Source organism: Carcharhinus amblyrhynchos, chromosome 12 (genome assembly GCF_965287045.1).
Source record: "Carcharhinus amblyrhynchos chromosome 12, sCarAmb.v2.hapA, whole genome shotgun sequence".
Lineage (NCBI taxonomy): Eukaryota > Metazoa > Chordata > Chondrichthyes > Carcharhiniformes > Carcharhinidae > Carcharhinus > Carcharhinus amblyrhynchos.
Genome location: NC_137335.1, coordinates 34,156,599 through 34,182,937, shown reverse-complemented (window position 1 = coordinate 34,182,937; position 26,339 = coordinate 34,156,599). Strand labels below are relative to the sequence as shown.

Below are 26,339 nucleotides of genomic sequence, written 5' to 3'. Positions count from 1 at the left end.
CAGAAAACCTGAAACAGTTATTCTGTTGTTTATGAAAATAAACACTTCAATGTCCTAACTTCTGGGTGTATTTTTAAACAATTATTAAGCGTGGCTTGGAGATTCCCGCGGTCAACTTATTTATCAATAATTCAAAACGCAGCAGACGCTAAGAAACAATCATACTGGGACATGAATGAGGGTCCCGCAGATAACCCCGAAGCACCCATATATATATATATCCTCAAAGGGCTGGCAGGTGCCTCTGGGAGGCTGCTTTGCAAATGAAATTCTAGCAAACTATCAGTGGTTTCTGGCCAGTTTTTATTTACGTTATTATAACTTGTTTGTCCCTAGCTTTCCAAATTCAGCCAACTAGAGAGATTCTAATACACCAACAGTATGTACATATTCGCACTCATCCCCAATCATCACACACCATCCCTCTCCCTCTTGTTATGTTTTAATTGTTTTATCCAACGATAGAACTTCACCAGCAGAAATCAGCAACCAAAGCCATTTTCTTCCCATTCATCCGGATACCAACCTCATATCTGCTCAAACTAGAGCTCTTTGAACGGGATTTCTTGCGCAGGTAAACAGAGAAGAACCGTCGCACTGTGAATTTTTTCACGCTCATGTCCATCGCTTCCTTTCTGCTCCCGATTTGAAGGAATGCTCAGTCCAGGAGGAACTTTACCAATTCTCGCCGCCACCTCCCCCCCCCCCCAGCCCAGTCCGTGTACAGTGGAGCCGGAATCCGATTCAGCTCTAAAAGCGGTGTGTCACCCAGCTGAGTGGCTCTGGGGAAAGGTAAGGGCTCTCTGAACAATGGGTGTGAATAGCTGAGCGCTGCATCTTCTCCGTCCAGCAGCGCTGAGGAGGGGGAAGCTGCTGCTGTCTTCTGCACTAGCCTGGCGCCCACTCCAGTCTGAGCCACTCACTTCCTCTCCACCTCCTCCCGGTGCCTGTGCTCCCCGTTCAATCCCTCAGCAAAGGCTGGCAGCAGCACGGCACAGCCACATGTCAGATGACAGCTCCCCCACCCCAACTGTATCTCTGCCTGGTGTGTTAGCGGAGCGCTCCTCCAGTCCGCTGGGACCTCGAAAAGACATTTCCCCACCTCGCTCGCACAGCAACGTGGACCTCCTCTCTGAGCGAGTGGTCAACGCCTGTGAGGAAAGAGGTGGTCCCGGGGAGGAGAGACTCATCGTCTGCCCAGCGCTGGATACAAGCAGCAAATGTTCCTGCTGCAAACGGCTGACTCTCCCTTCTGCAGCTCATTCTTCACTTTATCGCCACAAACCCCACTACCTGTACTTATTCCCCGCCCGCCTCCCCCCACGGCGAAATAGCAAAAAAGTAATCTCAGTGTTCCCCAGAATCGGTGCTCCATAATACATTCAAGGCGGTGGCGGGGGTTGTGGGTGGGGGGGGGGGTGGAGTTTACACTCAGTACTTGCTGTGATTAAAAACTCAGGGAAATAAATGTGATCAGAATCATTCGGCGAAGAAATACATTTATTTGCCAGTTTGTGATAATCCCAGCCTAGTCAACAACCCACCCTCACTGTTCCAAACCAGATATCCTGTTACCCTTCTTAACAAAGGAATTCAGTTGGCAGTGAACAACAATTTTAGTTTATATGTTCAACTTTATTTGGAGTTTCCTTCTAAAACTGCTAAATAAATGAACTCAATAGGGTAGCAACTTGGCAAGCTGGCAACGATACAACATGGGTGGCAGGTTTCTGCTGTCTGATGTGCTCAGTGAATTTGAGTAAAGGGAGGGTGACCCAGTCAGTATTAATAAAAGGAACAGCTCACTGCCTTCAATCTCCACCCCAGGACTTAAACACCAACAATACTTGCATTAATATAACACCGTTTACAACCTCAAGACAACCCAAAGTGCCACACAATCAAACCTGGGCATTGTCGTAACTTGAAAGATGTGGCTGGAAATTTGAGAATTTGCCTGTTTTGCTTTGAATAGATGCCAGGGCACCTTTAATTATCCCTCAAAGAGGGCAAACAAGGTCTCCATTTAACCTTTAATCCATCAGCGCTGCACTCTCAATATTGGAGTTTCGGCCTAGAATTTGTGTCTGCCACATGACATCTGGTTGTTGGCATCTACAAATGTTATATTGTTAAGAGTTTGGGTTCCACCAGTAACTCCTGGTAATTCAGTGAAATTGCACCAATAACTGATGGGAATACCATGAGATAGAGTTAAGGGTGAAGATCAGCTGTGATCTTACTGAATGGTGAAGCAGATTTGAAGGGTCAACTGGCCCACTCCTGCTCCAATTCTAAACGTTCTTATCATCAACAGTCTCTATGTTTCTGGTAGCAATGGATGTAACACCCATTTTCCTAGCTGTTATTAGTATCAGCCTTACTGCCCATTAATGTGCACCATGAACCCAAAGCTAGAAAGAGTTCCCCTGTCAATGACACTAATAACAAGCCTGACTTCTCTTTCCATTTCCTTATACTTTGGTTTGAACTTTGGTTGCATATGAACAACACTAAATTTAGCACTTCAATCAGAACTAATCTGTATTGGACTTGACATACCATGGAATCATAGAATGGTTACAGCACAAAGGTCATTTAGCCCAGCATATCCATGTCCACTGTAGCAATTCAACCTGTCCCACTACCCAGCTTTCCCCTTTAGGTCTACAAATCTCTCTCTTCAGCTATTAGTTTAATTCCCAATTCTATCTGCGGTACCACACTCGCAGGCACTGTATTCAAGATCATAAGCAGTTGCTCCTGACACAAAATCCTCATGTCACCATTGCTTTGTTTCCCAATCACCTTCAACTAGTTTCTTCTGGCTATCGCCCCTTATAATAACTGTACTTTCTTCATACTAACCTTACTACCCTTATGATAAATTTACTACTATTTATACTAACTCTACTTCCTTCATAATAATCCTACTACCCCATGTTAGTCCAACTACCTTAGAACTAATCCGACTTTCTAAATATTAACAATACTACCCTTTTCCTAACCCTACTTCCTTCATACTAACAATACTACCCTTATGCTAACCCTACTATCCTTATACTAACCCTACTAAATTTATACTAAAGGTACTGCCCTGATATTAACCCCACTGTCCTTATATTAACCATAGTAGGGTAACCTACTATCCTTACAACCATCATACTAATCCTACCACATTTCAACTAACCCTACTTAGTACAAATGTAGTAGGGTTACTCTAATGCTACTACCCTTTCACTAACCCTATTATCTTCATATTAAGCCTACTACCCCTATACTAATCTCACCCACTTTATACTAACCCGACCACCCTTATTCTGACCTTACTTCCCTTATACTATCCCTACCTTTATACTAACCCCACCAGCCTTGCACTCATCCTAGCAGCCTTGCACTAATGCTACCTCCCTTATTCTATCCCTACCGTGCTATATCAACCCTACTACCTTTATATGTTTCTGCATCTTTTCTGAAGCATTCACACCCTCCCGAAAGTGCAGTGATCAGAATTGGACATAATACTCTAGTTGAGGCGAAACCAGTGTTTTATTAATGTTCATCATAATTTTCTTGCTTTTGTACTCTGCTTCTATTTGTAAACCTAGGATCCCATAAGGCTGATTAACCACTTTCAACTATTTATGCACATTTATCTCTAGAACTCTCTACTCCTGTAGCCCTTTTAAAGTTGCATTAGCATTTGTCAAGAATAGCAATGGTCCTAGTTATAAACAATGGAGAACATCACTGTATTCTTTCCTCCAGCCTGAAAATCAACTATTCACTCCCTGTTCTTCATCATTTAGCCAACTTCCAGTCTATGCTGCCACTGTTCTTATTCTGTAGACTTTAGTTTTAGAGGAAAGCCTATAATGTGGCATTTTATCAAATGCCTTTTGGAAATCTGTGTACACCATTTCAACCGTACTAAATTCATCAACCCTCTTTATTAACGCATCAAAAACTCAAACAAGGTAGTTAAGCATAATTTTCCACATGCTGGCTGAAGCTTAATTATTCCACACTTGTCCAATAGGCTGCTAATTTTGTCCTGGATTAACACTTCCAAGTTCTTTTCACTATTCAAGTTAAACTGGCTGGCCTGGAGTTGTTGGGTTTATCCTTATATCCTTTTATGAGCAAAAATGTAACAAGGGCAATTCTACAGTCCACTGGCATCATTCCTCACCACCCTGGCCCATATCTTTGATTTGATTTAATATTGTCACATGTATTAGTATACAGCGAAAAGTATTGTTTCTTGCGCGCTATACAGACAAAGCATACCATACATAAAGGAGGAAAGGAGAGAATGGAGAATGTAATTTTACAGTCATAGCTACGGCATAGAGCAAGATCAACTTATTGCGAGATAGGTCCATTCAAAAGTCTGATGGCAGCTGGGAAGAAGCTGTTCCTGAGTTGGTTGGTATGTGACCTCAGACTTTTGTCTCTCTATAGAGAGTTAGAACATTATGGCCAGCAACCATACAATTTCCACCCTTACTTCCATCCAATCTTATCACTTTAAGTACAAGCATCCTTTATAATACCTTCTTTTTATCAGCTGTTAGCCCATCCAGTATCTCGAATACTTTAACGTTCACTGTGACTTGAGCATCATCTTCTTCCTCAGGTAGATGCAAAGGGCTCATTTAGTACCTCAGTTCTGTTGCCTGTATCCGTCTCTTGGTCCCCAATCAGCCCACCCTCCTCTTATTATGCTTTATCTGCTTCTATATTTATAAAAGGCTTTTGGATTTCATTGTTATGCTAGCTGTTTGTTTCTTCTCTCTCATTTCTTTTTTCACTTATCCACTGAATCTTTTAAATTCAGTTTGGTTTTCACTTGTGTTGTCAACCTGACAGCAGCCATATTCATCCTTGTTCTGCTTCATCATACTTTGCATCTCTTTTGCTATCCAGAGAGGTCTGGATTTGCTTGTGAGGATGAACCTCAACCTCACCTGAACCATCTGCTCCATCGTCTATTTTCAGTTTTGCCTACTAATCTTTGACTCCAATGTAGCTCGAACAAACCCTCACATAAATTGGCCCTCCTCCAGTTGTATATTTTTGCCTTGGATTGTTCCATGTTTTTCCATAGCCAACCTAAACTTTATGTTACCATGATCACAGTTCCCTAAATACACTCCCTACTGACACTTGACCCACTTGACCTAACTCATTCTCCAGAACCAGACCCAGCAGTGCATCCTTCCTCAGTGACCTGGAAACATATTGATCAAAAAAACCTTTCAAAACAGGCCAACAGACCTGAACCAAGCTGACAGATTGCACAAACAGCAGCGGACTCAGTAGTTGGGATTTCTCACAGGGTATTGCACCCTGGGGGCTGGGAATCAGGAGAATTGTGATTAGAGCAGTGAGGGGAAGTGAAGGAGACTAAGGGACAGAGTGGGTCAGGGGCACAGTATTTCCTGCAGAACTGTAAAACAGCAACAACAGAAACACGATCTGAGAAAGGAATAGCGAGTAAAGTATTAATGAAATGTAATAACATTACTATGGGTAACAAAGATTGCTTCCTCGGGCAGTATCACCGACTCTAAACTATTGCCTGGGATAATATATCATGAGAATGTTCATAGAATTATAGACATTACTGCAAAAAAGAGGACATGAACAGCTGGTACTCTCTCTGGTGACCCCACTTCCCTCAACTTGTTTTATGTTCCTTGTTTACAAATCCTTAACCAGTCTCTTTAGAGGATGTTTTAGTTTCTGTCTCTGTAATTCCGTTAATGGAGCATCCCAAAGCCTCATAGTCTTCATTCCAAAAATCTTTCTTCTCCCATGGTATTTTGAGTGAAAATCCTTGGTCTCTGTCCCCTTCTTGCTCATTCCCACAAGTGGAAATATTTTCTATCAGTTCCCCTTCTCTGAATTCCTGCATAGAGAACCTGATGCTTTTACATGCATGTTCAAAGTGTTAGTACTTCACAAAATAATTACTTGATTGTAATGCATCTCAAAATAACTTCAAGATTGTTTTTTCCTTCTATATATCCATGTTCTTTATTTTTGTAATGACCTCAACAAGGCCCATGAAGTTGGCCTCTTGGAGTATGAGTTCCCTGATTGAGATAATGATTCCTCAATCTCACCAATATATTTATATTGAGGAGGCTCAGGGCTACTGACATTCCAGATTCTGACTTTGTACCTGAAGCAGTCTTAGGAATGGAATTGAGTTTGTAAATAAAGGGAATCTGGTGAAGGGACGCCAGCCTCTGAGGAGTAATTTCAATCTTCTTTCAATCTAAACCAGTCAGAGGCTCTTTCCTCTTGGTAGCTTCAGTCAGGTAATTAGATTGTCCCCCAAGATTTCTTGCGTGGAATATTTTCACTTACATATACTCAAACTCTCATTCCTTTTGCCTCAACTATAAGCTTGGCTAAGAGTGACATTTAGGAATTATCAGCACAATTCAAAACAAATGGACATATATTCTCGAAACATGGGCACTATTTGTTTTGCACATATTTATTTTCCATCCCTACTTGCCTCGGAGAAGTGTTGGAGTCCATGGTTCCCCCATATTGCCGTTCAATTGTGATTTTGACCCAGCAACACTGCAGAGATGGGAATCTATCTCCTCAGGCCAGATTTTCATAAAGGAGATGGGTATCGGGAGTCAGGAAAGTTTCCGACTCTCCAAACCCATCTCCATTAAGGAGCCTCCTGCCTCTTGTATTCAGGTTCCAAGGAGGCTGGACAGGATGGAGTTGGGCCTGTCATTTCCAGAGGTAGGCCTTGGGCAGTAGCATTTACCCTAGCTAATTTCCCTGATGCTAAGGGCAATTTAGAATGGCCAATCCAATTGCGTAACTGCTTCTGTTACTTGAAGAGAACATTGGTGCATGTATGCTATACAGCCCGAGTTGAAGAGGCTCTGCAAACACTGTTGGTGAAAACAAGCCTGTGGGACTTAGGTTGGTTGTGCTAGGGTTCAGGCGAAGTCCTAGAAGAGAGGCTGAAATGCTTTGTGAAGAAGAGAGTTTTGAAGGACTTTCTGATTGAGAGTGATAGAATTTAGGCTGAGTGAACTGTTGAGTGAATCTGCAAGAATATCTTAACTCTACCTGCCATTTCATGAGCAATTTATAGTTTAAAATCAACCACAATTTGTCTGTTATTCATGTTTAACTTATTTTCTTCTGGATGTTAGAGTATAGAAGGCTATCTAAAATAATATGTAATATTTGCTTAGTTTGAGTCAAGTAAAATAAAAAAAATTGAGAAAAAGAAATCTTCCATTTTAAACCATGAAACATTGCAGCTTTATTCTCTTAGTAAATAACTGGGCGGCATGGTAGCCCAGTGGTTAGCACTGCTGCTTCACAGCTCCAGAGACCTGGGTTTGAATCCCGCTTGGGTCACTGTCTGTGTGGAGTTTGCACATTCTTCCCGTCTCTGCAAGGGCTCCCTCCGGGTGCTCCGGTTTCTTCCCATGGTCCAAAGATGTGCTGGTTAGGTTAACTGGCCATGATAAATTGTCCCTTACTGTCTCAGGATTCATAGGTTATAGGGATTAGTGGATAAAATATATGGGGATAGGGCCTGGGCGGGATTGTGGTCAGTGCAGACTCGATGGGCCGATTAGCCTCTTCCTGCACTGTAGGGTTTCTATGATTCTAATGGGGATTTCAGATTTCTTTTTTAAAATAAGACACCAGTGGGCCAGAATTCTCCCGTCTTGTACACCCTGCCATCACTGCCAGCGAGAACAGAAAATTGACACTCAGCCAAAACCCCACTGCAGCGGGACTGGAGGATCCCGGCCAAGAGCAAGGTTGAAGAATTCCTGCCTACAGAGGCAGTAAAACTACGTTATTTAACTGTTAATACTTCCAGACATTTACCATCCAAACTCCTGTTTCTATTCCATCTGATAGTTCTCTTCTTGTGACTCCTCATAATGTTCAGAAATGAGTTGAAAGAAATGGGTGAAATGTTTACATTCTTCTACATGTGCCATTGCATTGTGTACACAGGCTATCTGCTGACATTGACACTTTTTTTTCACTGAGCTATTGTACTCCCAACAGACTCAAAGTAGAAACCAAATAGGCTGACAGCCATCACATTACTCATCACCATAATCACCATGTGAAGCCTGCCAGTGAGAATTATGCATGTACAAATTAGGAACAAAGCTCATGAATAAGGGTGTTTGATTTGTTCTGGATTCTCATGTTTGTCACAAAAACAAGGTCAAAGGTTGTTGATTTCATAGAAAAGGTTTGCCGCATTCATTGTTTTTTTTAAGATTGCTAGCCTTACTTGGAAGCAGCTTCTTTTGGAACAGGATTACTGATTTCTGTAGATCACCTTAATTTACTGCAATCTGAGAGCACCATGAAAGGAATCGGCAGCCACTGTGAATGCTTTCTAGCTAAACGGACACTGGTGTGTGAGACACAATCTGTTCAAGCAAAATCCAACGTTCACACTCTATCACAGTAAAGAAGCTTGACTATAGTAAGAGTGTTGTATGGTTCAGTTATGCAGAAGGCTGAATGTAGTGATAGTAAAACGGGGAAGATTTCCCACATGTGCACAGATGGAAGAAGTATTTGGCAAAATTGTTTTGATGACATCCTCTGTGCCGCACAATCCAAGGTTTTCCGTGGTGGCAGTGATTCAGAAAACAGGCACTGTAATATTACCTTTTTATTTGATAACTTTCGTTCACCAATTTTCTACATCAGTGTTTCCCTTAACCACCTCTCCCTTGGACACAGGAGCATAATGGCCTTAGCATGTGACAGGAGATTGCATCCATGATGAGTGCAGCAGGGCAATACCAATCCTTCATTGATCCAATACCACAAGCAGCCGCATGGCCTGCTGCACGCCATAAGGGAGAATTGTTTGGAGAAGCACACAGTTGGCCCTGTGACGGATGACAGCTGAAAACAACATCAGCTGGAGCACACTTGGTGCATACTGATCCTATCACATAGATAAGTGTACAGCCAAGGCACTCCTGTAGGTCCAAACAGTTATGGGGTGATATGTGAATGCCACTGTGATACACCATCACATTGTTGAGCTTTGTCCATTATGCAGGATAGAATTGGATTGTATCGTTCTGTAGTTCTTTGTTTCCCAAAATATTTTCAATGTGACTCCATTTAAACATCTGAAAATTAACGTGACTCCAGAAGCCAGCAACAGCAAAATAGCAATATAGCAGCATAACAACATTCAGAACCTAATTAATAAAGTTTGTATATTATAGATCAATATGAAATACATAATATAAATATGAAAATTTGTTTGAAAAGGAGTTTGTAAAAGTGTGATAAAAAACTCAGTAAAATCCCCCTCCCGTCCATCACTGTACACTGAAATCAACACCATTCCCCGACTGCATGCACGCACACATAGTAATCATTCCCTCTCTCCTTACACCGTGATATATCATTTCCTCTTCCACCTGCACTCCCAACTCTCGCTGAGTTGTTAGCCCAAGGTACAAGCCCTAGAATCTTAAACAACAAACTTCAAAGCAAGTGCCAACTGTGAGATTTGTTTGTCTCATGTCCAAATAGTATAGTGTCCAATTTCTTCACTGAAAAATACATGTTCCCCACTTTTAATCTCAGTTCTCATCATCAATACTTCTTTCTAGAAATACATTGTTTTGTTTCTGCCCCATTAATTAGTTAGATTGATCGCTTGAGATTGCCAATCACAACAGTTGAAATCATGGTCTCCAGTTTATCAATGCAAGTTATCCCCTTACATTAGCCACTGATTCTATCTTGATGCTTCAATTTCACAATCATTGTGACCACACCCAGATTTTCTCATGCAGTACAGAGTTTCTTATGATCTTTGTTAATTCTTTTCTGCCATATTTCTTGTTTCACTATTTCCTTCAGTTTAGTTCAGCTCCAACGTTTTTGTAATGATGAGGAATGACGATGTCACCATCCACTTAGCTTCAGGAAAACTAATGCTAGTAATCTGTTACTATTCTCAGTTTAAAACATCTATTCACAAATAATTTACTTTGCAAATGCCTTCGCAGTGAATGTTCTCTTTTATGTAAACTACTCTATATGTAACTCCCTGCTTGGTGGATGTTATTCTCAGTGTATATTGTTTTCTATGCATCTTTCTTCTCTGCTTTAATTGGCCATTTCATTCTCTTTTTCAGCATGCGTCATTTTTCTCATTATATGATGAATTTATGACTCCCTCCTTAGTACGCGTCATCACATATGACTTCATGTACTTTTTATGAAATCATATGAAAACAATTGTATGAAAAATCGTATGATGCTAAGTTTTTAAAATGTTCAAAATTTTCAAACGGCCAGCCACTTGTCATAATCTGTTCAGTTACAGGCAAATCACCAATTCAGGAAAGACCTTGTGAAAAGAAAATGTGCTCCAGTTTTAAGATGAAACAGCGCATTAAAGAAAATTATCGGAGCATTAAATGTTAACAGTTTGATATAACACCCTATTCAGAGTGAATGATGCACTTAATTATTTAATACTTTTCACCATTGGAAGGGATGCCTCCAATGCAACATTCTCAATGAGTGCAATATTAATAATTCAAATATTACAGATTATTAGCTTTTTAGAAAATCATTTTTGTGCTAATTTCAGTTTATATCAAGGCAATACAGCTTACTGTAGCTCACAAATTAATATTTGTTATGATCTTGATCTCACCATATTCAGTCCCAGTCCCAAACCCCCTTTGACATTTCTGTGTCTCAGCATTTTAACTGGGAGACTCACCACTGACCTCACCATTTTAAAGGTCCCTAATCCTGCTGTCATCTCAATGTCTCACTGTTTAATTCCAGCACTCACCCACCTATCTCATCATCATAACACTGCAATTCTGCTCCCACTTCCCCGTGTTCACCAGTTTAACTCTCCCTCCCAAACTTGTTCTCATGCCTTGTGTTTCACCAATTTAACCCCTTCTCTACTGCACTCTGACTTCACCACTCAGCACTTTGATACTGCACATACCCTCCTCTCTCACTAGATCCCCACCAAACTCTGATCTTCCTTTCTTTAATCTACAACATTATTCCAACCAAGGTGAACACAAGGATCGGAAACACAGAGTCAGAGTTTTACAGAACAAAAAAAGAGGTCCTTTGGCCTATCTTGTCTGCGCTGGCCATGTATTCTTATTCCATTTTCCAGCAATTGAAACGTCATAGCATACAAAGAAATGGATTAAGTGCTCATCCACATGCTTCTTGAAAGTTTTAAGGGTCTCTGCCTCCACCAGCTTTTCAGGCAGTGAGTTCCAGATAGTCACCTGGGTAAAAAAAGCTTTTCCACAAATCCTCGCTAAATCTCTGGTTAAATCTATGCCTCCTGGTTATTGACTCCTCTACTAAGGAGAAAAACACCTTCCTGTCTATATACCTAATAACCTTGTACATCTCAATCAGTACCCCCTCAGCCTTCTCAACCCTAAGGAGAACAACCCCAGCCTAACCGGCTTCTCTCCATAGCTGAAATGCTCCAGCCCAGGCAACGTCTTGTGAATAAGCATCTCATTCCTTTTCCTGGACATCTAACTGACTCTGAACACCACCTTCAGTAATTGTAATTGTTTCCAGTAGGGAGTTGGTATTGTGAGACTGAGTAATCTAATCTAAGTGAAAGGAAGATGGGTTGTTTCTCTTGTTTTAGACCTTTCCTAATGAAGGAAAGGATGTTTGGGATATCAGTCAGTCTTTTTGTCATTTAATAAGGTGATTACACTGTGCTTTTAAGAATTTTGTGTTTAGGCTGCACCCATTTGAAGCAACATAGCCAGCACACAAACGTTCTGTTTTCTGCTAATTGAAATGATAGTGCCACACAGCCCAGCACTGTACCACATTGTTTGAGTGGCTGCAGACCCTAGCAGGAGCTCCATGTAATTGTATGAGGTTAGCAGTATTTATAGCTAGCCTGCAGAGGAGCTGGGTTCTAACTCCCGCAGATACTGAAAGTTATTGTAACAGTGTGTCTGACCCCCAAGGAAAGTGGAGATGGTGCAATATGGCAAAGCAACTTCACAGGTTTTGAGAGGCAGCACCTGAGGCCCTGGTGCAAGAGATGAACAGTTCGAGCAACGTCTTGCGTTTACATGGGGCCAGACAAGCATTTACAAGAGATCGGGAGCCAATAGCCACAGATATCAATGTCAACAATTCTGACCTGAATGCAATGCCTTAAAAAGTGCAATGATCTCACATGAGCAGTCAAGGTCATCACATTCATTTTCAAATGTCATATCCTTCTAACTGAGTCACTGGGCCCACACACTGCACAATTCACTAAAATCCATGTTGCTTACCTACCAGTATCTCTAGCAATACAATTCACTCCTAACCTCACCTCATTCTTACAAACTAAACTGCTGCAAGCCTCACACTCACAGCCTGCACAGAATACCACATTTCCTGAACACATTTCATCATACTAACCGACAAAATGTCCCTCCCTTTTGAGGACTAGCTGGCTCAGAGCTGAAGACTGGGGACAGATACCCTCCCTATTCACATCTTCATTGATGTATGACTGGAGGAGCCTTAGCTGAGGCAATGGCCAGTGACGAGATACTGAGCTGAACTGATAATATGTTCCTACCTAACGATTTTCTCACATTCTGCTGCACTCTTGTCCCACAATCTCTTCTGGTTTACAAACTTCACATGGCATAACTATGCACCTCTGACTTTCCCACCCCTTACCACAACTCTGCATGGTGTTTTACTCGGTCTATTATCAACCCAGGCATGGGAATGAAACATAAGATCAAGAGATGGAGTTGCCAGTGTTGGACTGGGGTTGGTACATTAAGTATCCTCACAACACTAGGTTAGAGTCCAACAGGTTTATTTGGTAGCACAAGCTTTCAGAGCACCGCTCCTTCATCAGGTGAGTGTGAGGCTACTTACTATAAGATCCAGAAAAGCAGGACAGTACTGGTAAAGAATGGGGTGCTTTTAATCTCACACTTGTAAGTATAGCTCAGGGATGGTGAATTTCAGAGGACAGCATTGAGGAAGGTGTGCATCACCAGGTATGAGTATGCTGCAACCATGGCGGGGGAAAAGGTTGCACAGATACCAATTCATCCAAGCTCGGCAGCAATGGACCGAGGTAAGGACTTAGAGAATGCTACATACCGAAAATGGCTGAATGATTTGTACACAGAAATAAAATCAGAAAATGCTGGAAAAATTCAACAGTATCATGGAGAATGAGACAGAGTTAACGAGTTAACATTTCAAGTCCAATATGAATCTTCTTCAGTTCCAAAGTACGGGATCTCGAAATATCGGGCAGAATTCTCCCGTTTTGGGGCTAAGTTCAGGGGCAGGAATGTAGAGTGTTTCCTGCTGGTGGAAGGACATGCCAAATCTTCCACTGCCAACTTCATTAATTATGCACCTGAGTGTTTTGCACAGTCTTCGGTGGAGGGGCAGGCCTGATGATGCATTGTCTACCAGTGTATCCAGGTACTGTATTGAAAAGGTGCTCAACATCACTGACCCAGAATTAAAGAAAGAATGTGGACCTTGTGAGAAAGAGGATGGAACTGTGGGAACATTCTGAGGCTGAAGGGTGGACATCCTCTAGCACACCAAATCTGGATTCACTGCTGTGATGTTCCAGGATGCAAGTTTATGGCAGCTTCTATGCTGAACTCCCCAGGAAGCTATCGGCATGATTCAGATGAGCCCCAACATCTGCACCTCATGTTTTTCCAAACATGTTTCATGCCAAACTGTTTTCCCACCAGCATTGAGTAGAATCTGGCATGGGGTGGGGGTGAGGGAGGTTTGGGCCTTCATGTGCACCCCATTAACAGAATACAAATTACTTTAATGCCGCCACCTGATGCATTTTCCAACCCACCTTGGCTGGCACCAGCACAGTAATTATGGTGAGGACAGGCACATTCTGTTCCCCGAATGATGCCCATAACGCTGAAAATAGGGGCACTATGAAGGCCAATCTATAATTGTTTTTATTTCAGACCTCGAGTTGTTGCAGGATTATTTCCTCTGTTTTGGATTTTCTCTTCTCATATGCACCTCCACATCTTTTCAATGCCTTAGCCTTTTGCACCTTTTGTCCAAAAGATCATCAGACCATAAGATATAGAAACAGAATTAGGCCATTCAGTAATGGCTGATAAATTTCTCAATCCCATTCTCCTGCATTTTCCCTGTAACCTTTGATCCCCTTACCAATAAAGAACCTATCTATTAGTGACTTAGATACACTCAATGATCTGACCTCCACAGCCTTCTGTGGCAATGAATTCCATAGATTCACCACCCTCTGGCTGTCGAAATTCCTCCTTATCTCAGTTCTAAAGGTTGAAACACATTTGGAAAAGCATGGGATGCAGATGTTGGAGCTCATCTGAATCATGCCTATGGCTTCCTGGGGAGTTCAGCGTAGAAGCTGCCACAACCTTGCATTCCAGAACATTACAGCAGTGAATCCAGATTTGGTGTGCTAGAGGATGTCCACCTTTCAGCCTCAGAATGTTCCCACAGTTCCATCCTCTTTCTCAGGAGGCCCACTTCTCGTCTCGGAGCGCACCCGGAGTTCCATCTTCATGTTCAGGAGGTCCACATTATTCTGGAGGTCCCTTTTATTCTGAGGTTGTGCCTTCAGATTCTGGTCTCTCCTGCAAATGGAAACATATTCGTCACATCTGCTCTATCCAGGCCTTTCAGTATTCTGTAAGTTTCAATGAGATCCTCCCTCATCCTTCTAAACACCATCGAGTACAGAGCTGAGTCCTCAAATGCTCCTCATACGTCAAGCTTTTCATTCCTGGGATCATTCTTATGAACCTCTTCTGGATTCTCTCCAGGGCCAGCACATCTTTCCTTAGGGCCCAAAATTCCTCACAATATTCCAAATGTGATCTGACCAGAACCTTATAAAGCATCAGCAATACATCCCTGCTTTTGTATTCTAGTCCTCTCATATTGAATGCCAACATTGTATTTGCTTTCCTAGCTATCAATTCAACCTGCAAGTTAACCTTAAAACAATCCTGAACTAGGACTGCCAAGTCCCTTTGTACTTCCAATTTCCGAATTCTCTCCCCTCTTCGAAAATAGAATACACCTCTATTCTTCCTAGTATATAACCTCACACTTTTCCACATTGTATTTCAGCTGCCACTTCTTTTCCCACTCTACTAACTTGTCCACTTCCTTCTGCAGCTTCCCCACCTCCTCAATACTACTTAACTCTCCACCTATCTTTGGGCCACCTGCAAACTTAGCCTCAATACCCTCAGTTCCTCCATCTAGATCATTGATGTACAAAGCGACATGTTGTGGTCCCAATATTGACCCCTGCGGAACTTCACTAGTCACCAGCTGCCATCCTGAAAAGGACACTTTTATCCTCATTTTCTGCATTCTGCCAGTCAGCCAATCTTCTATCCATGCTAGTTCCTTGCCTCTAACACCATGGACTCTTATCTTATGCAGCAGACTCCTCTGCGGCACCTTGTCAAAGGCTTTCTGGAAATTCAAGTATATAACGTCCACTTCTTTGTCTAACCTGCTCGTTCTCTCCTCAAAAAATTCTAACAGATTTGCCTCCTCTTGATGAAACCATGCTGATGTTGCCTCATTTTTACAATGCATTTCCAAGTATCCCAAAATCTCAATCCTAATAATGGACTTTAAAACCTTACCAGCGACCAAGGTCAGGCTAACTGGCCTCTAATTTCCATCTTTTGCCTCCTTTCGTTCTTAAATAGGGATGTTACATTAGCAATTTTCCAGTCCTCTGGGGCTCTCCCTGACTCCAATGATTCCTGAAAGATCACCTCTATTGCCTCCATTTTCTCTTCAGCTATCTCCTTCAGAACTCTGGGGTGTAGTCCATCTGGTCCAGATGATTTATCCAGCTTCAGATCTTTCTACATTCCTACATCCTTCTCCTTAGCAATGGCCACCATATTCATCTCTGCCCCCCTGTCCTCTAGCGTTTTTTAATATCTTTTCATTGCCACACTCGATAAGATAACTGTTCCCAACCTTTACTGACCCCTGGGAACGTTCATTGGACATTTTGTGCAAATAGCAATTAAAAACCCATATACTTCACCTAATGGAAATGATGTGCCACACAAAGTTCTGAAATTAATCCCTGGTGTGTGAAGCACGGTCAGGCATGCAGAATTCCCTGTTTTATATAATCTCATCACTTCATGTCTCTAATTAAAGCAGCTTGCCAATTAATTTATTAATTTTCTCTCCATGAATGCTTCTACCATTAACCTTTTCATTCCTGACTGTACGTTTCCCTCCTATTACCCTCAGTGAATGTGACTCTCCTTCCTATTACCTTCAGTGAATGTGACTCTCCCTCCTGTACCTTCCACCCAATGAGTTATTTATCCCTGTGTTATTTGTCCATTTATATAGGCAGACTCAGGGATCAGTTATAAGAGCAGCCACAGGTATTTCCTGCTACATTAGTCTTTATCGTACATGTTGATCCATGCATACTGCACATCTGGCATCCAATCTGAAAATAGAACTAGAATATTTTTCATTGCACCAATGATGTCTTTATTGCTGACATTTTTTTAAAAACCAGTTATCAAATAGCTCTGAGACATTTGCACAAAAATAACACTTCCCAAGAAAGAAATTATACGGCGAATAAGACCAACTGAGAAGCAAGCTGAATAAAGAATTATACACAATAATCAAAAAAAACCCTCCAAAAAAAAAGCACCATCATTTATGGTGAAATGGAGAATTACTGAGCAGGACTGAGTTGTCAGCATGTGCTGCAAAATGCAGCTCCTACGTTTGAAGGTAGATGAATCAGCATTCACCTCTTTGAAATAAGAGTTGGTCTCCACTGCTATCATTTTTTTCACAAACAGAAAACCTGATTTTCAAGATTAAAATTCTTTACTTAGAGAGAAGCCTTGATCCATTGCTGTTCCAGACAAAGATATCTTATTTTCCAACATAAAGTGAGGTTGCAGAATACAGCTATTCTACACAGTCATATTACATAGCTCTATTCTGCCATGTTGTTACATAAACCTACTATACAAAACTATTAGTCTTTATAAAATCATGTCCCATCTCACTGTAACAAAAGAACATTTGTATTCATGGCTAAGTGAAGGTCATTGCACTGATTTTGTTAATCATAGGTCTTGATACAACAACACTATCTGGTTTCAGCCTTTGTATATTGTGAAGACTTTCCTGCAACTCGTATTAATGATATCTTTAAACCCATGTTCCTGCCCATGACTGATCATATCTGGCTAATAATTTATAAACCTGGAGTTTCCCATCAAACACAGCACTTTAACCCATTATTGTCTTTGTTTGCAAAGACAAGCTTTATGATTTTCTTTCACAGAACATGGTCTAATTAATGTGAATATCTATGGTCAAAATAAGGTGCCATAAATAGTCAGGAGATTTGATAGAACCAGTTGGTAAGGTATCAAATAAAGATTGTGCAGTCCTTTAGCAAAAGGATAGGAAGAAAACAGTGAAAGAATAATTTCAGAGCACCCTCCAACCCTGCTTTTACCAGTTGGAACCAACATTGGCAGCTGGCATGTCCCTTACCAGATATGCGCTGGGCAAAGGAGAAATATGCAGTAAAAGATATTTCCAAAAACATACTGCCTGAGAAAAAGGAACATTAAAAACATATGCATTCCAAACCATTTCGCTCAAATAGGCAGTAAAAGTTGCAATCTGTACTGTTGGGTGGAATTCTCTGTTTCTGAGATTAAGTGCATTGGCCGGAGGCTGGAGTGGTGCCTGTCCCACTGGCTGGAATGGCAGGATCCTACAACAGATTTTGTGCCTGGAACCTCATTAATTGCGCAAGACAAGCTCACCTCCGACTCTCCGAGAAGGCCAGCATCTGCCTGCCCTCAGCTGGCAGGTTCAAAGTTCCCGCTGCCATGTTTAAACACCAGCCCAATACATTCATAACACTCTCTCCCAGCCCAGCTGTCTTCACCAGACTGTGCAGAATGTAAGCAACCCTAAGGAAAAGGTTAGTTGCCTCAAGCCGAAGCTTGTTCCTTGATTCAATCACCCTCCCACCAAGCCCATTACCTTGAGGCACCCATTCCCCCCTCATACCTCTACCCACTACATCTGCAGTCTTCCAGTAAACAATGTGGTATCCCTTTGACTCCCTTGTTTGTGAGCTTTTCATGCAGCCTTGTCAGGGTCCAGTTTCCCTCCTCTCAGTCTTCCCTCTGCCTTCCATTATTTGTCACCTTCATCCACCTACTTGTCCCTCTGCCTGCCATCATGAGCCCACACCCTTTCCCCTCCTTCCACTACCCTTCTTACAAATTGTCCTCCTTGTTTCCGGCAGGACACACCTCCCCCACACCACCTCACACTCCAGCCCCAGTTACCCAGTCAAACGTCAATCTCTGTACAGTGGCTGCATGAGTCTCTTGGCATAGTGCTTTCCAGATAGACATTGCTGTGTGGTACCAGGAGAAAGGAGATCCCTGTGCTCTCCAACCCCAGGAGCAATACTGATCCCACTTGGTGACACAGGGGGTCCATGGGCACAGAAGCATGGTATTGTTCACGAAGGCCAGCTCAGCATGGAGATGGAGGGCAGAAACTGGTCTGCCCTGGCAGAGTTGTGGACAGCGCATCAACAGCACAGCATGCTGACAGAAAGGTTTTGTTGCATTTACCTCAAAGACCTGGCGATCTAAGAGCTGCCTTGCTCACACCCCCGTTCACCAATCCAGTTTTACACTGACATGATTTCACACTATGCGACACAAGTTTGGAAGGCCTGACAAGACACTGGTGGGTAGCTGTTTAAATGAGCGTTCAAGAGATGCAAGTGATTGAGAATGGTGTTGAGGAGTTTCTTTCCTTCAGTACCACACACCACCAGCCAACAGGAAGACCAACCTACCATTAACCCACCATTGGGATACTTGCCATGTACTTTTACCTTAGCAGGTTTCCAATTGTTCTAGATACCCTGCTCACACCCACCATCAAATCTGCCATGGGCAGGATATGCAACCTTTCAGCATGACCCTTATCTTGATGTAAAGTTAGCACCAGAGAAGCCTCCATGTGAAGACTTTATAGAAAACATAGAAACCCTACAGTGCAGAAAGAGGCCATTAAACCCATCAAGTCTGCACCGACCACAATCCCACCCAGGACCTACCCCCATATCCCTACATATTTATCCACTAATCCCTCTAATCTACGCATCTGAGGATTCTAAGGGGCAATTTTTTTTAGCATGGCCAATCAACCTAACCTGCACACCTTTGGACTGTGGGAGGAAACTGGGGCACCCAGAGGAAACCCACGCAGACATGAGGAGAATGTGCAAACTCCAAACAGACAGTGACCCAAGCCAGGAATCGAACCCAGGTCCCTGGAGCTGTGAAGCAGCAGTGCTAACCACTGTGGTACCATGCCGCCCAATCTGGGTACACAATACTGCTGGAACAGCAGCACAAGGAGGGGATCACTGCCTTTGGGAGAAGTAAAGAGACAGAAAAGGAACAAAAATAGTCTGCTGTCTGTGGTACAACATCAGCAGTGATCCTCATCAGTTATCTTGCATAGTTGCACGATCGGTTATCTGTACCTGCCATGGCCTCAGCCAAACAGAAAATAAATAAAAACATTCCTGTGAACTTGCAGACTTCCGTGTGCTTTAAGGATGCAGTAACTGAGGCTGAAATGACGCTGACAAAACAAGCAACACTGTGGGATCATTTCAAGGCAGGGTTCCATTTTTGCCTTGTGGCATCCTCCAGGCTGCTTTTTTTCAAAGTTCAAAGTATCATTTGCAAGGCATCTATTATAAAGATTAAGTGCACCCATCCACTGAGGTTCATTTAAATCTATTCCATTCTTCAGCTCCATGCAATAAACTAAAAATTACTCATGCTTCAGTGAATATGTGAAATACAGCATTGCAACTCCAGCAGCACTCCCACTGAGTCAATGTTGTAATGCTGATGCCTCCTGCCACTTTGATAAATAAAGTAATTCAATGTACTAAGTGAAGTTCAGCTGTACACTGGAGAGCAGACTGCTCAGACTCAGAACAAATGCATCCAGCAATCATCTCATTAATTCTCCCTCGCAGTAATTACCCAGAAAAATGTACCAACAAGATTAAGGTGCCTGCAGTGAACCACGTGTGCAAAAGTCCAAGACTACTGAACATACTGCCAAAATGTGAGCAAACACAAAACTAAACACTAACGTAGATGTGAGCTTACGTCACTGGGGAGCAGTAACATCAAGAATTTCTGGCTACAGAGCCTCACTGTAAGCTTGGAATAAGACTGGACGCAATGCAGCAGCTGTTTGCGACCTTTACTAGTAAGTTTCTTCTGAAAAATTAAAAAAGATGAGATCACATAATGAAAACAAAACAAAAAAGTACAAGCATGAGTGAGCATCAAACTTTAATCCACAATTCTTGTAGCTACTTGCGTACAGCAGTTACTAGGTTTCAAGCTACATAGTTTCCACAACATCACTGCCTCCCTTTATTCTGTTAGGGAGGAGTAGAGGTGGTGGGATAACTTTTCCCATTTTCCCTCAGCTTTCGGTTGTTCTCTAAAATGTACATTTTAAGAGGGATTGTTCTCAAACTCTTCTTGAGTGTTGTGACCATTAATATTAGTTACAAAACAGGTTTTCTGGTCAGCTTAAATCAAAAGAAAATATCAATGTTTATTCACACAACACCTGGAATGTGAACTAAACAAAATACTTATCCCTCAAACACACAGACACATGCACACAAGGAAAGGTGAATTCCAGAGACAAACCACGCACTCAGGTAATTAACGGAGTAACAAGAAACAAAATCGCAGCCAGGATTCTCCCAAAAAAAAACTCTTGAGTTCCTCAAAAGTGCAGGAAAATGGCATTAAATCCCGTCAGCTTTTGTTTTAAGTGTTCTTACCAGAGCAATTCACCAACATGCTGTGCATCACAGAATCCTAGCGGGATTCCCTCTGAGAAGTTGTGGTCAGGGTCTATCCCCCACCATAGAGATGGGCAGCATTGCGCTGAGTGGGCCACTGCACGTGCACCGATATCGGGCTCGGAACTGTCGGTACCAAAAATCTTTGCCTGAGAGATGCGCAGAAACCCGTGATGCCCAGCGGGAAGTCCGCGAAATGGCCCCCACACTTGTCCCCTGGCCCACTGCGCTCCTGGAGCTGCGCAGCGGGCTGGAAGAATCGCCCCCAAATATTTAAATCAGGCCTTTTAAGGTGTAAGCATTGCGGGCCTGAATGGGTTCTCCCTCATGGTTTTCGGAAGATAAATAAAGATTGAAAGTTTCTCAGATCTACACAGATTTGAGGCTGATATTTCGCAGAGCTGAAGTTTTTTTTAGGTGAAGATAAATTAGCCCCTCCCTCCCTGCCTGGGCTGACTGGTGATACTCGGTGGGGTTCTTTATTTCTTGCTGGAGGCTGATCCACCATGATCTGTTGGTCTCCCAGACTGACTTGTTCCTGGCTGGTCCTTGGAATAATGTGTATTATCTGAAGTCAGTTTTCATCATGAGGCCACAGGATCAATACTACTATTGAATCCACAAATGATTTGAAGTTAGAAGCCATTGTACGCGATAAGGATGGATGGTGGCTGTTCACACCTGCTGGTGAGTTTTTACATATCAACTGTGCAGACACTGATTTGGGGGCTATTGTATTTGAGTCCATGTACATACCCAGGCACTGGGATCTGTAAATCCTACATGTGGTCTCACAATTTGAATGTCTTTTCAAGGGAGTGTTCTCCATTTACATTTTAATGACATTCTAAAAGTTTATTTAGACATCAGTTAATCCTTGTCTGCCTAGAAACCATAAACAATAATCAAAATGTGCTGGCAACCATTCTGAGGGCGTACAGTGTCCATTAATCCATGTTCTTCCTTTTCTTTGTAAAAATATATAGTGTGTAATGAATAAAATAAGTATCTTAGAAGTTTGAAACATAACATACCTTCACTGGGAATGACAAGTTCTTTACAAGCAGTTTGATGCATGTTGTTAAAATGATAGATGTAAGGGAATAGACATTGGGCAGAATTAATGTCCACCCCCATGGTGGGCTAGGTTATGGAGGCAGCATTTAATCAGGCAGAGTGGGTGAGGGATAGGACCCTGCCACTTTCCCATCTCTGTCCCAGCTATGCCAGGGCAGGATTAAGAACATAAGAACATAAGAAATAGGAGCAGGAGTAGGCCATCTAGCCCTTCGAGCCTGCCCCACCATTCAATAAGATCATGGCTGATCTGTTGTGGCTCAGTTCCACTTTCCCGCCCTCTCCCCATAACCCTTAATCCCCTCTCTTATCAAGAACCCATCAACCCGCTTCTTAAAAATATTTAGCGAGGCAGCCTATATTACTGATGGACAACCTTCCCTTCCCACCTTGCTGCCTATTGAGGCCCTTAAATTGACAATTCTTGCCCACTTAATGCTATTGTCTACTGCCAATGGTATTCACCAACTGGCGGACAGGGGAACTGGAGGGAAGGAGATGCCTTTTTCATCAGTACTGAGTGCTTGATTAAGGGCCTTGTCATTGGGAAGGAGGTGGCCCACTGATAGCCAGAATTCTGACCTTGCTGTTGACCCCCAGCTTCTGCAACTTCCACTCCACAACCTCCTTTCCTCCATCAGTCAGCTGTGACCGGCTCCCGGGGCAGTTCTGCACCTTGGCTTGTGTGGTACCAATGGCTGCCACTGCATCATAAAAAGTCTGACAACACCAGGTTTAAGTCCAACCGATTTATAAGAACATAAGAAATAGGAGCAGGAGTAGGCCATCTAGCCCTTCGAGCCTGCCCCGCCATTCAATAAGATCATGGCTGATCTGTCGTGGCTCAGTTCCACTTTCCCGCCCTCTCCCCATAACCCTTAATCCCCTCTCTTATCAAAAACCCATCAACTCGCGTCTTAAAAATATTTAGCGAGGCAGCCTCCACCACTTCAACGGGCAGAGAATTCCAGAGATTCACCACCCTTTGAGTGAAGAAGTTCTTCCTCAACTCCGTTCTAAACCGCCCCCCCTTTATCTTGAGGCTGTGTCCCCTAGTCCTACTGTCTTTTTTGAGCGGGAAGAGTCTCTCCACCTCTATCCTATCCATCCCATTCATCATCTTATACGTCTCAATGAGATCTCCCCTCATTCTTCTAAACTCTAACGAGTACAAGCCTAGTTTATTCAGCCTCTCCTCATAGCTCAACCCCCTCAACTCCGGTATCAGCCTAGTAAACCTCCTCTGCACTCCCTCCAAGGCCAAAATATCTTTGCGCAGGTGCAGCGCCCAAAACTGCACACAGTACTCCAGCTGCGGCCTCACCAATGCCCTACACAGCTGCAGCAAGACCTCCATACTTTTATATTCAATCCCCCTCGCTATGAAGGCCAGCATCCCATTCGCCTTCCTGACCACATGCTGCACCTGCAAGCTGGGTTTTTGCGACTCATGCACAAGGACCCCGAGGTCCCTCTGCACCGTCGCCTGCTGCAGTTTTTCGCCACGTAAGTAATAGTCCTTCCTATCATTATTCCTACCAATTTGATAGTAAACTCACAAGCTTTCGAGATTAAGCTCTTCTTCAGGTGAATGGAGAGTCCTGGCCTCAGACAGAGCATATAAAGCACAGACAGTTTAGAGATTACTGATTAGAATGCGAATCTTTACACCTAACCTGCTATTCAAGTCTCAAAGTGGCCGAAAATGTGAGTGGAAGAAGCACTGATCACAGGTTAAAGAGATGTGTATTGTCTCCAGACAGTACAGTAAGTGAGGTTTTGCAAACCCAGGCAAGTCACAGAGGTTACAGATAGTGCGACATGAACTCAAGATCCCTGTTGAGACCGTCCTCGTGTGTGCGGAACTTGGCTATCAGTCTCTGCTCAGCGACTCTGTGCTGTCGTGAAGGCCGCCTTAGAGAATGCTTACCCGAAGGTCAGAGGCTGAATGCCCGTGACCACTGAAGTGTTCGCCAACAGGAAGGGAACAGTCTTGCCTGGTGATTGTCGAGCGATGTTCATTCATCCGTTGTCATAGCGTCTGCATGGTCTCCCCAACGTACCATGCTTCAGGACATCCCTTCTTGCAACGTATCAGGTAGACAACATTGGCTGAGTTGCAAGAGTATTTACCATGTACCTGGTGGATAGTATTCTCCCGTGTGATGATGTCATCCATGTCAATGATCCAGCATGTCTTGCAGAGAACATCCTGGTGAGATGTTCGTCTTCATCAACAAACATCTCGCCAGAGCCATCCCCATACCCCCACTTCTTGCCTTCAGACAACCACGCAACCTCAAACAGACCATTGTTCGCAGCAAACTATGAAGCCTTCAGGAGAACAGTGACCACAATACCACACAGCCCTGCCACAGCAACCTCTGCAAGACATGCCAGATCATCGACATGGATGACATCATCACACGGGAGAATACCATCCACCAGGTACACGGTAAATACTGTTGCAACTTGGCCAACGTTGTCTATCTGATACGTTGAAAGAAGGGATGTCCCGAAGCATGGTACGTTGGGGAGACCGTGCAGACGCTACCACAACGGATGAATGAACATCGCTCGACAATCACTAAGCAAGACTGTTTCCTTCCTGTTGGCGAACACTTCAGTGGTCACGGGCATTCAGCCTCTGACCTTCGGGTAAGCATTCTCCAAGGTGGCTTTCACGACACACGACAGCGCAGAGTCGCTGAACAGAGACTGATAGCCAAGTTCCGCACACATGAGGACGGTCTCAACAGGGATCTTGGGTTCATGTCGCACTATCTGTAACCCCCGTGACTTGCCTGGGTTTGCAAAACCTCACTTACTGCACTGTCGGGAGACAATACACATCTCTGTAACCTGTGATCAGTGCTCCTCCCACTCACATTGTTGGCCACTTTAGGACTTGAACAGCAAGTTAGATGTAAAGATTTGCATTCTAATCTGTAAACTGTAAACTGTCTGTGCTTTATATGCTCTGTCTGAGGCCAGAACTCTCCATTCACCTGAAGAAGAGCTTAACCTCGAAAGCTTGTGAGTTTACTATCAAATAAATCAGCTGGACTTAAACCTGGTGTTGTCAGACTTTTTACTGTGTTTACCCCAGTCCAACGCCGGCACATCCACATCATGCCACTGCATCCCCAGTGGTGCTGCTGAGCAACAAAGAGCTTCCAACTTCTGATTGGTCAGCTGCTGTCAGTAGGCAAGACTTGATCCAGGGGAAGGCCTGTCACTGCCCAGTTAAATGCTGCATTGGCATGTAATTTGACAGATCCCAAAAAAGTGAGGAGTACAGGCTTTGCCTTCATAAATCGGAGTATTGAGTATAAAAGTTGGAGTGTTATGGTAAGGTTGTATAAGGCATTGGTGAGGCCGAATTTAGAGTATTGTGTACAGTTTTGGTCACCTAGTTACAGAAAGGATGTAAATAAGGTTGAAAGACTGCAGAGAAGGTTCACGAGGGTGTTGCCGTGACTTGAGAAACTGAGTTACAGAGAGAGATTGAATAGCTTAGGACTTTATTCCCTGGAGCATAGAAGAATGAGGGGAGATTTGATGGAGGTGTACAAGATTTTGATGGGTATAAATAAAGTGAATGCAAGCAGGCTTTTTCCACTGAGGCGAGGGGAGAAAAAGACCAGAGGGCATGGGTTAAGGGCAAAAGGAGAAAAGTTTAAAGGGAATATAAGGGGGGGCTTCTTCACGCAGAGAGTGGTGGGAGTGTGGAATGAGCTGCCGGATAAAGTGGTAAATGTGGGCTCACTTTTAACGTTTAAGAAAAACTTGGATGGGTTCATGGATGAGAAGGGTATGGAGGGATATGGTCCAAGTGCAGGTCAGTGGGACTAGGCAAAAAATGGTTCGGCACAGACAAGAAGGGCCAAAAGGCCTGTTTCTGAGCTGTAATTTTTTATGGTTCTATAACTAGCCCACAAAAGCCCCATTGCCTATATTAAAATCTGTCCAGTGATTTTCACCATCAGGACCTCAGTTCAAATCCAGCCCCAACAAATGGGATGACAGCAAGGGTTCTATACACAATGGGCTCAGATTGTGTCAACCCAGTACTCCTCGCTGAGGTTCTAGCTTTTCCCCATAATTGGGAAGAGTAAAGGAAGCTTTACCATACATCTAACTGTCAAAGTGTGGCCTGAGAATCACTGGCACTGAAGTTGGATGGTTAAATTGGTACACTTTTGATTCCCAG

At 43.1% G+C, this 26,339-nt stretch overlaps 1 protein-coding gene across 3 annotated transcripts in view; it reads right to left on the bottom strand.

Moving 5' to 3' along the window:
* The window catches only part of LOC145350903 (ribosomal protein S6 kinase alpha-2), a 332,432-nt gene that overhangs the window by 197,826 nt on the left and 108,267 nt on the right, over nucleotides 1-26,339 (bottom strand). For 2 of the 3 annotated variants that reach the window (XM_080200346.1, XM_080200347.1), the window contains exon 1: nucleotides 527-654. The exons of the other annotated variant lie outside the window; for it this stretch is intronic. In XM_080200346.1, the coding sequence (XP_080056472.1) occupies nucleotides 527-625 (99 nt within the window). In that variant the 5' untranslated portion in view covers nucleotides 626-654. Of the gene's footprint in view, nucleotides 1-526; nucleotides 655-26,339 lie in introns of those variants that run through there. 3 annotated transcript variants of the gene reach the window in all.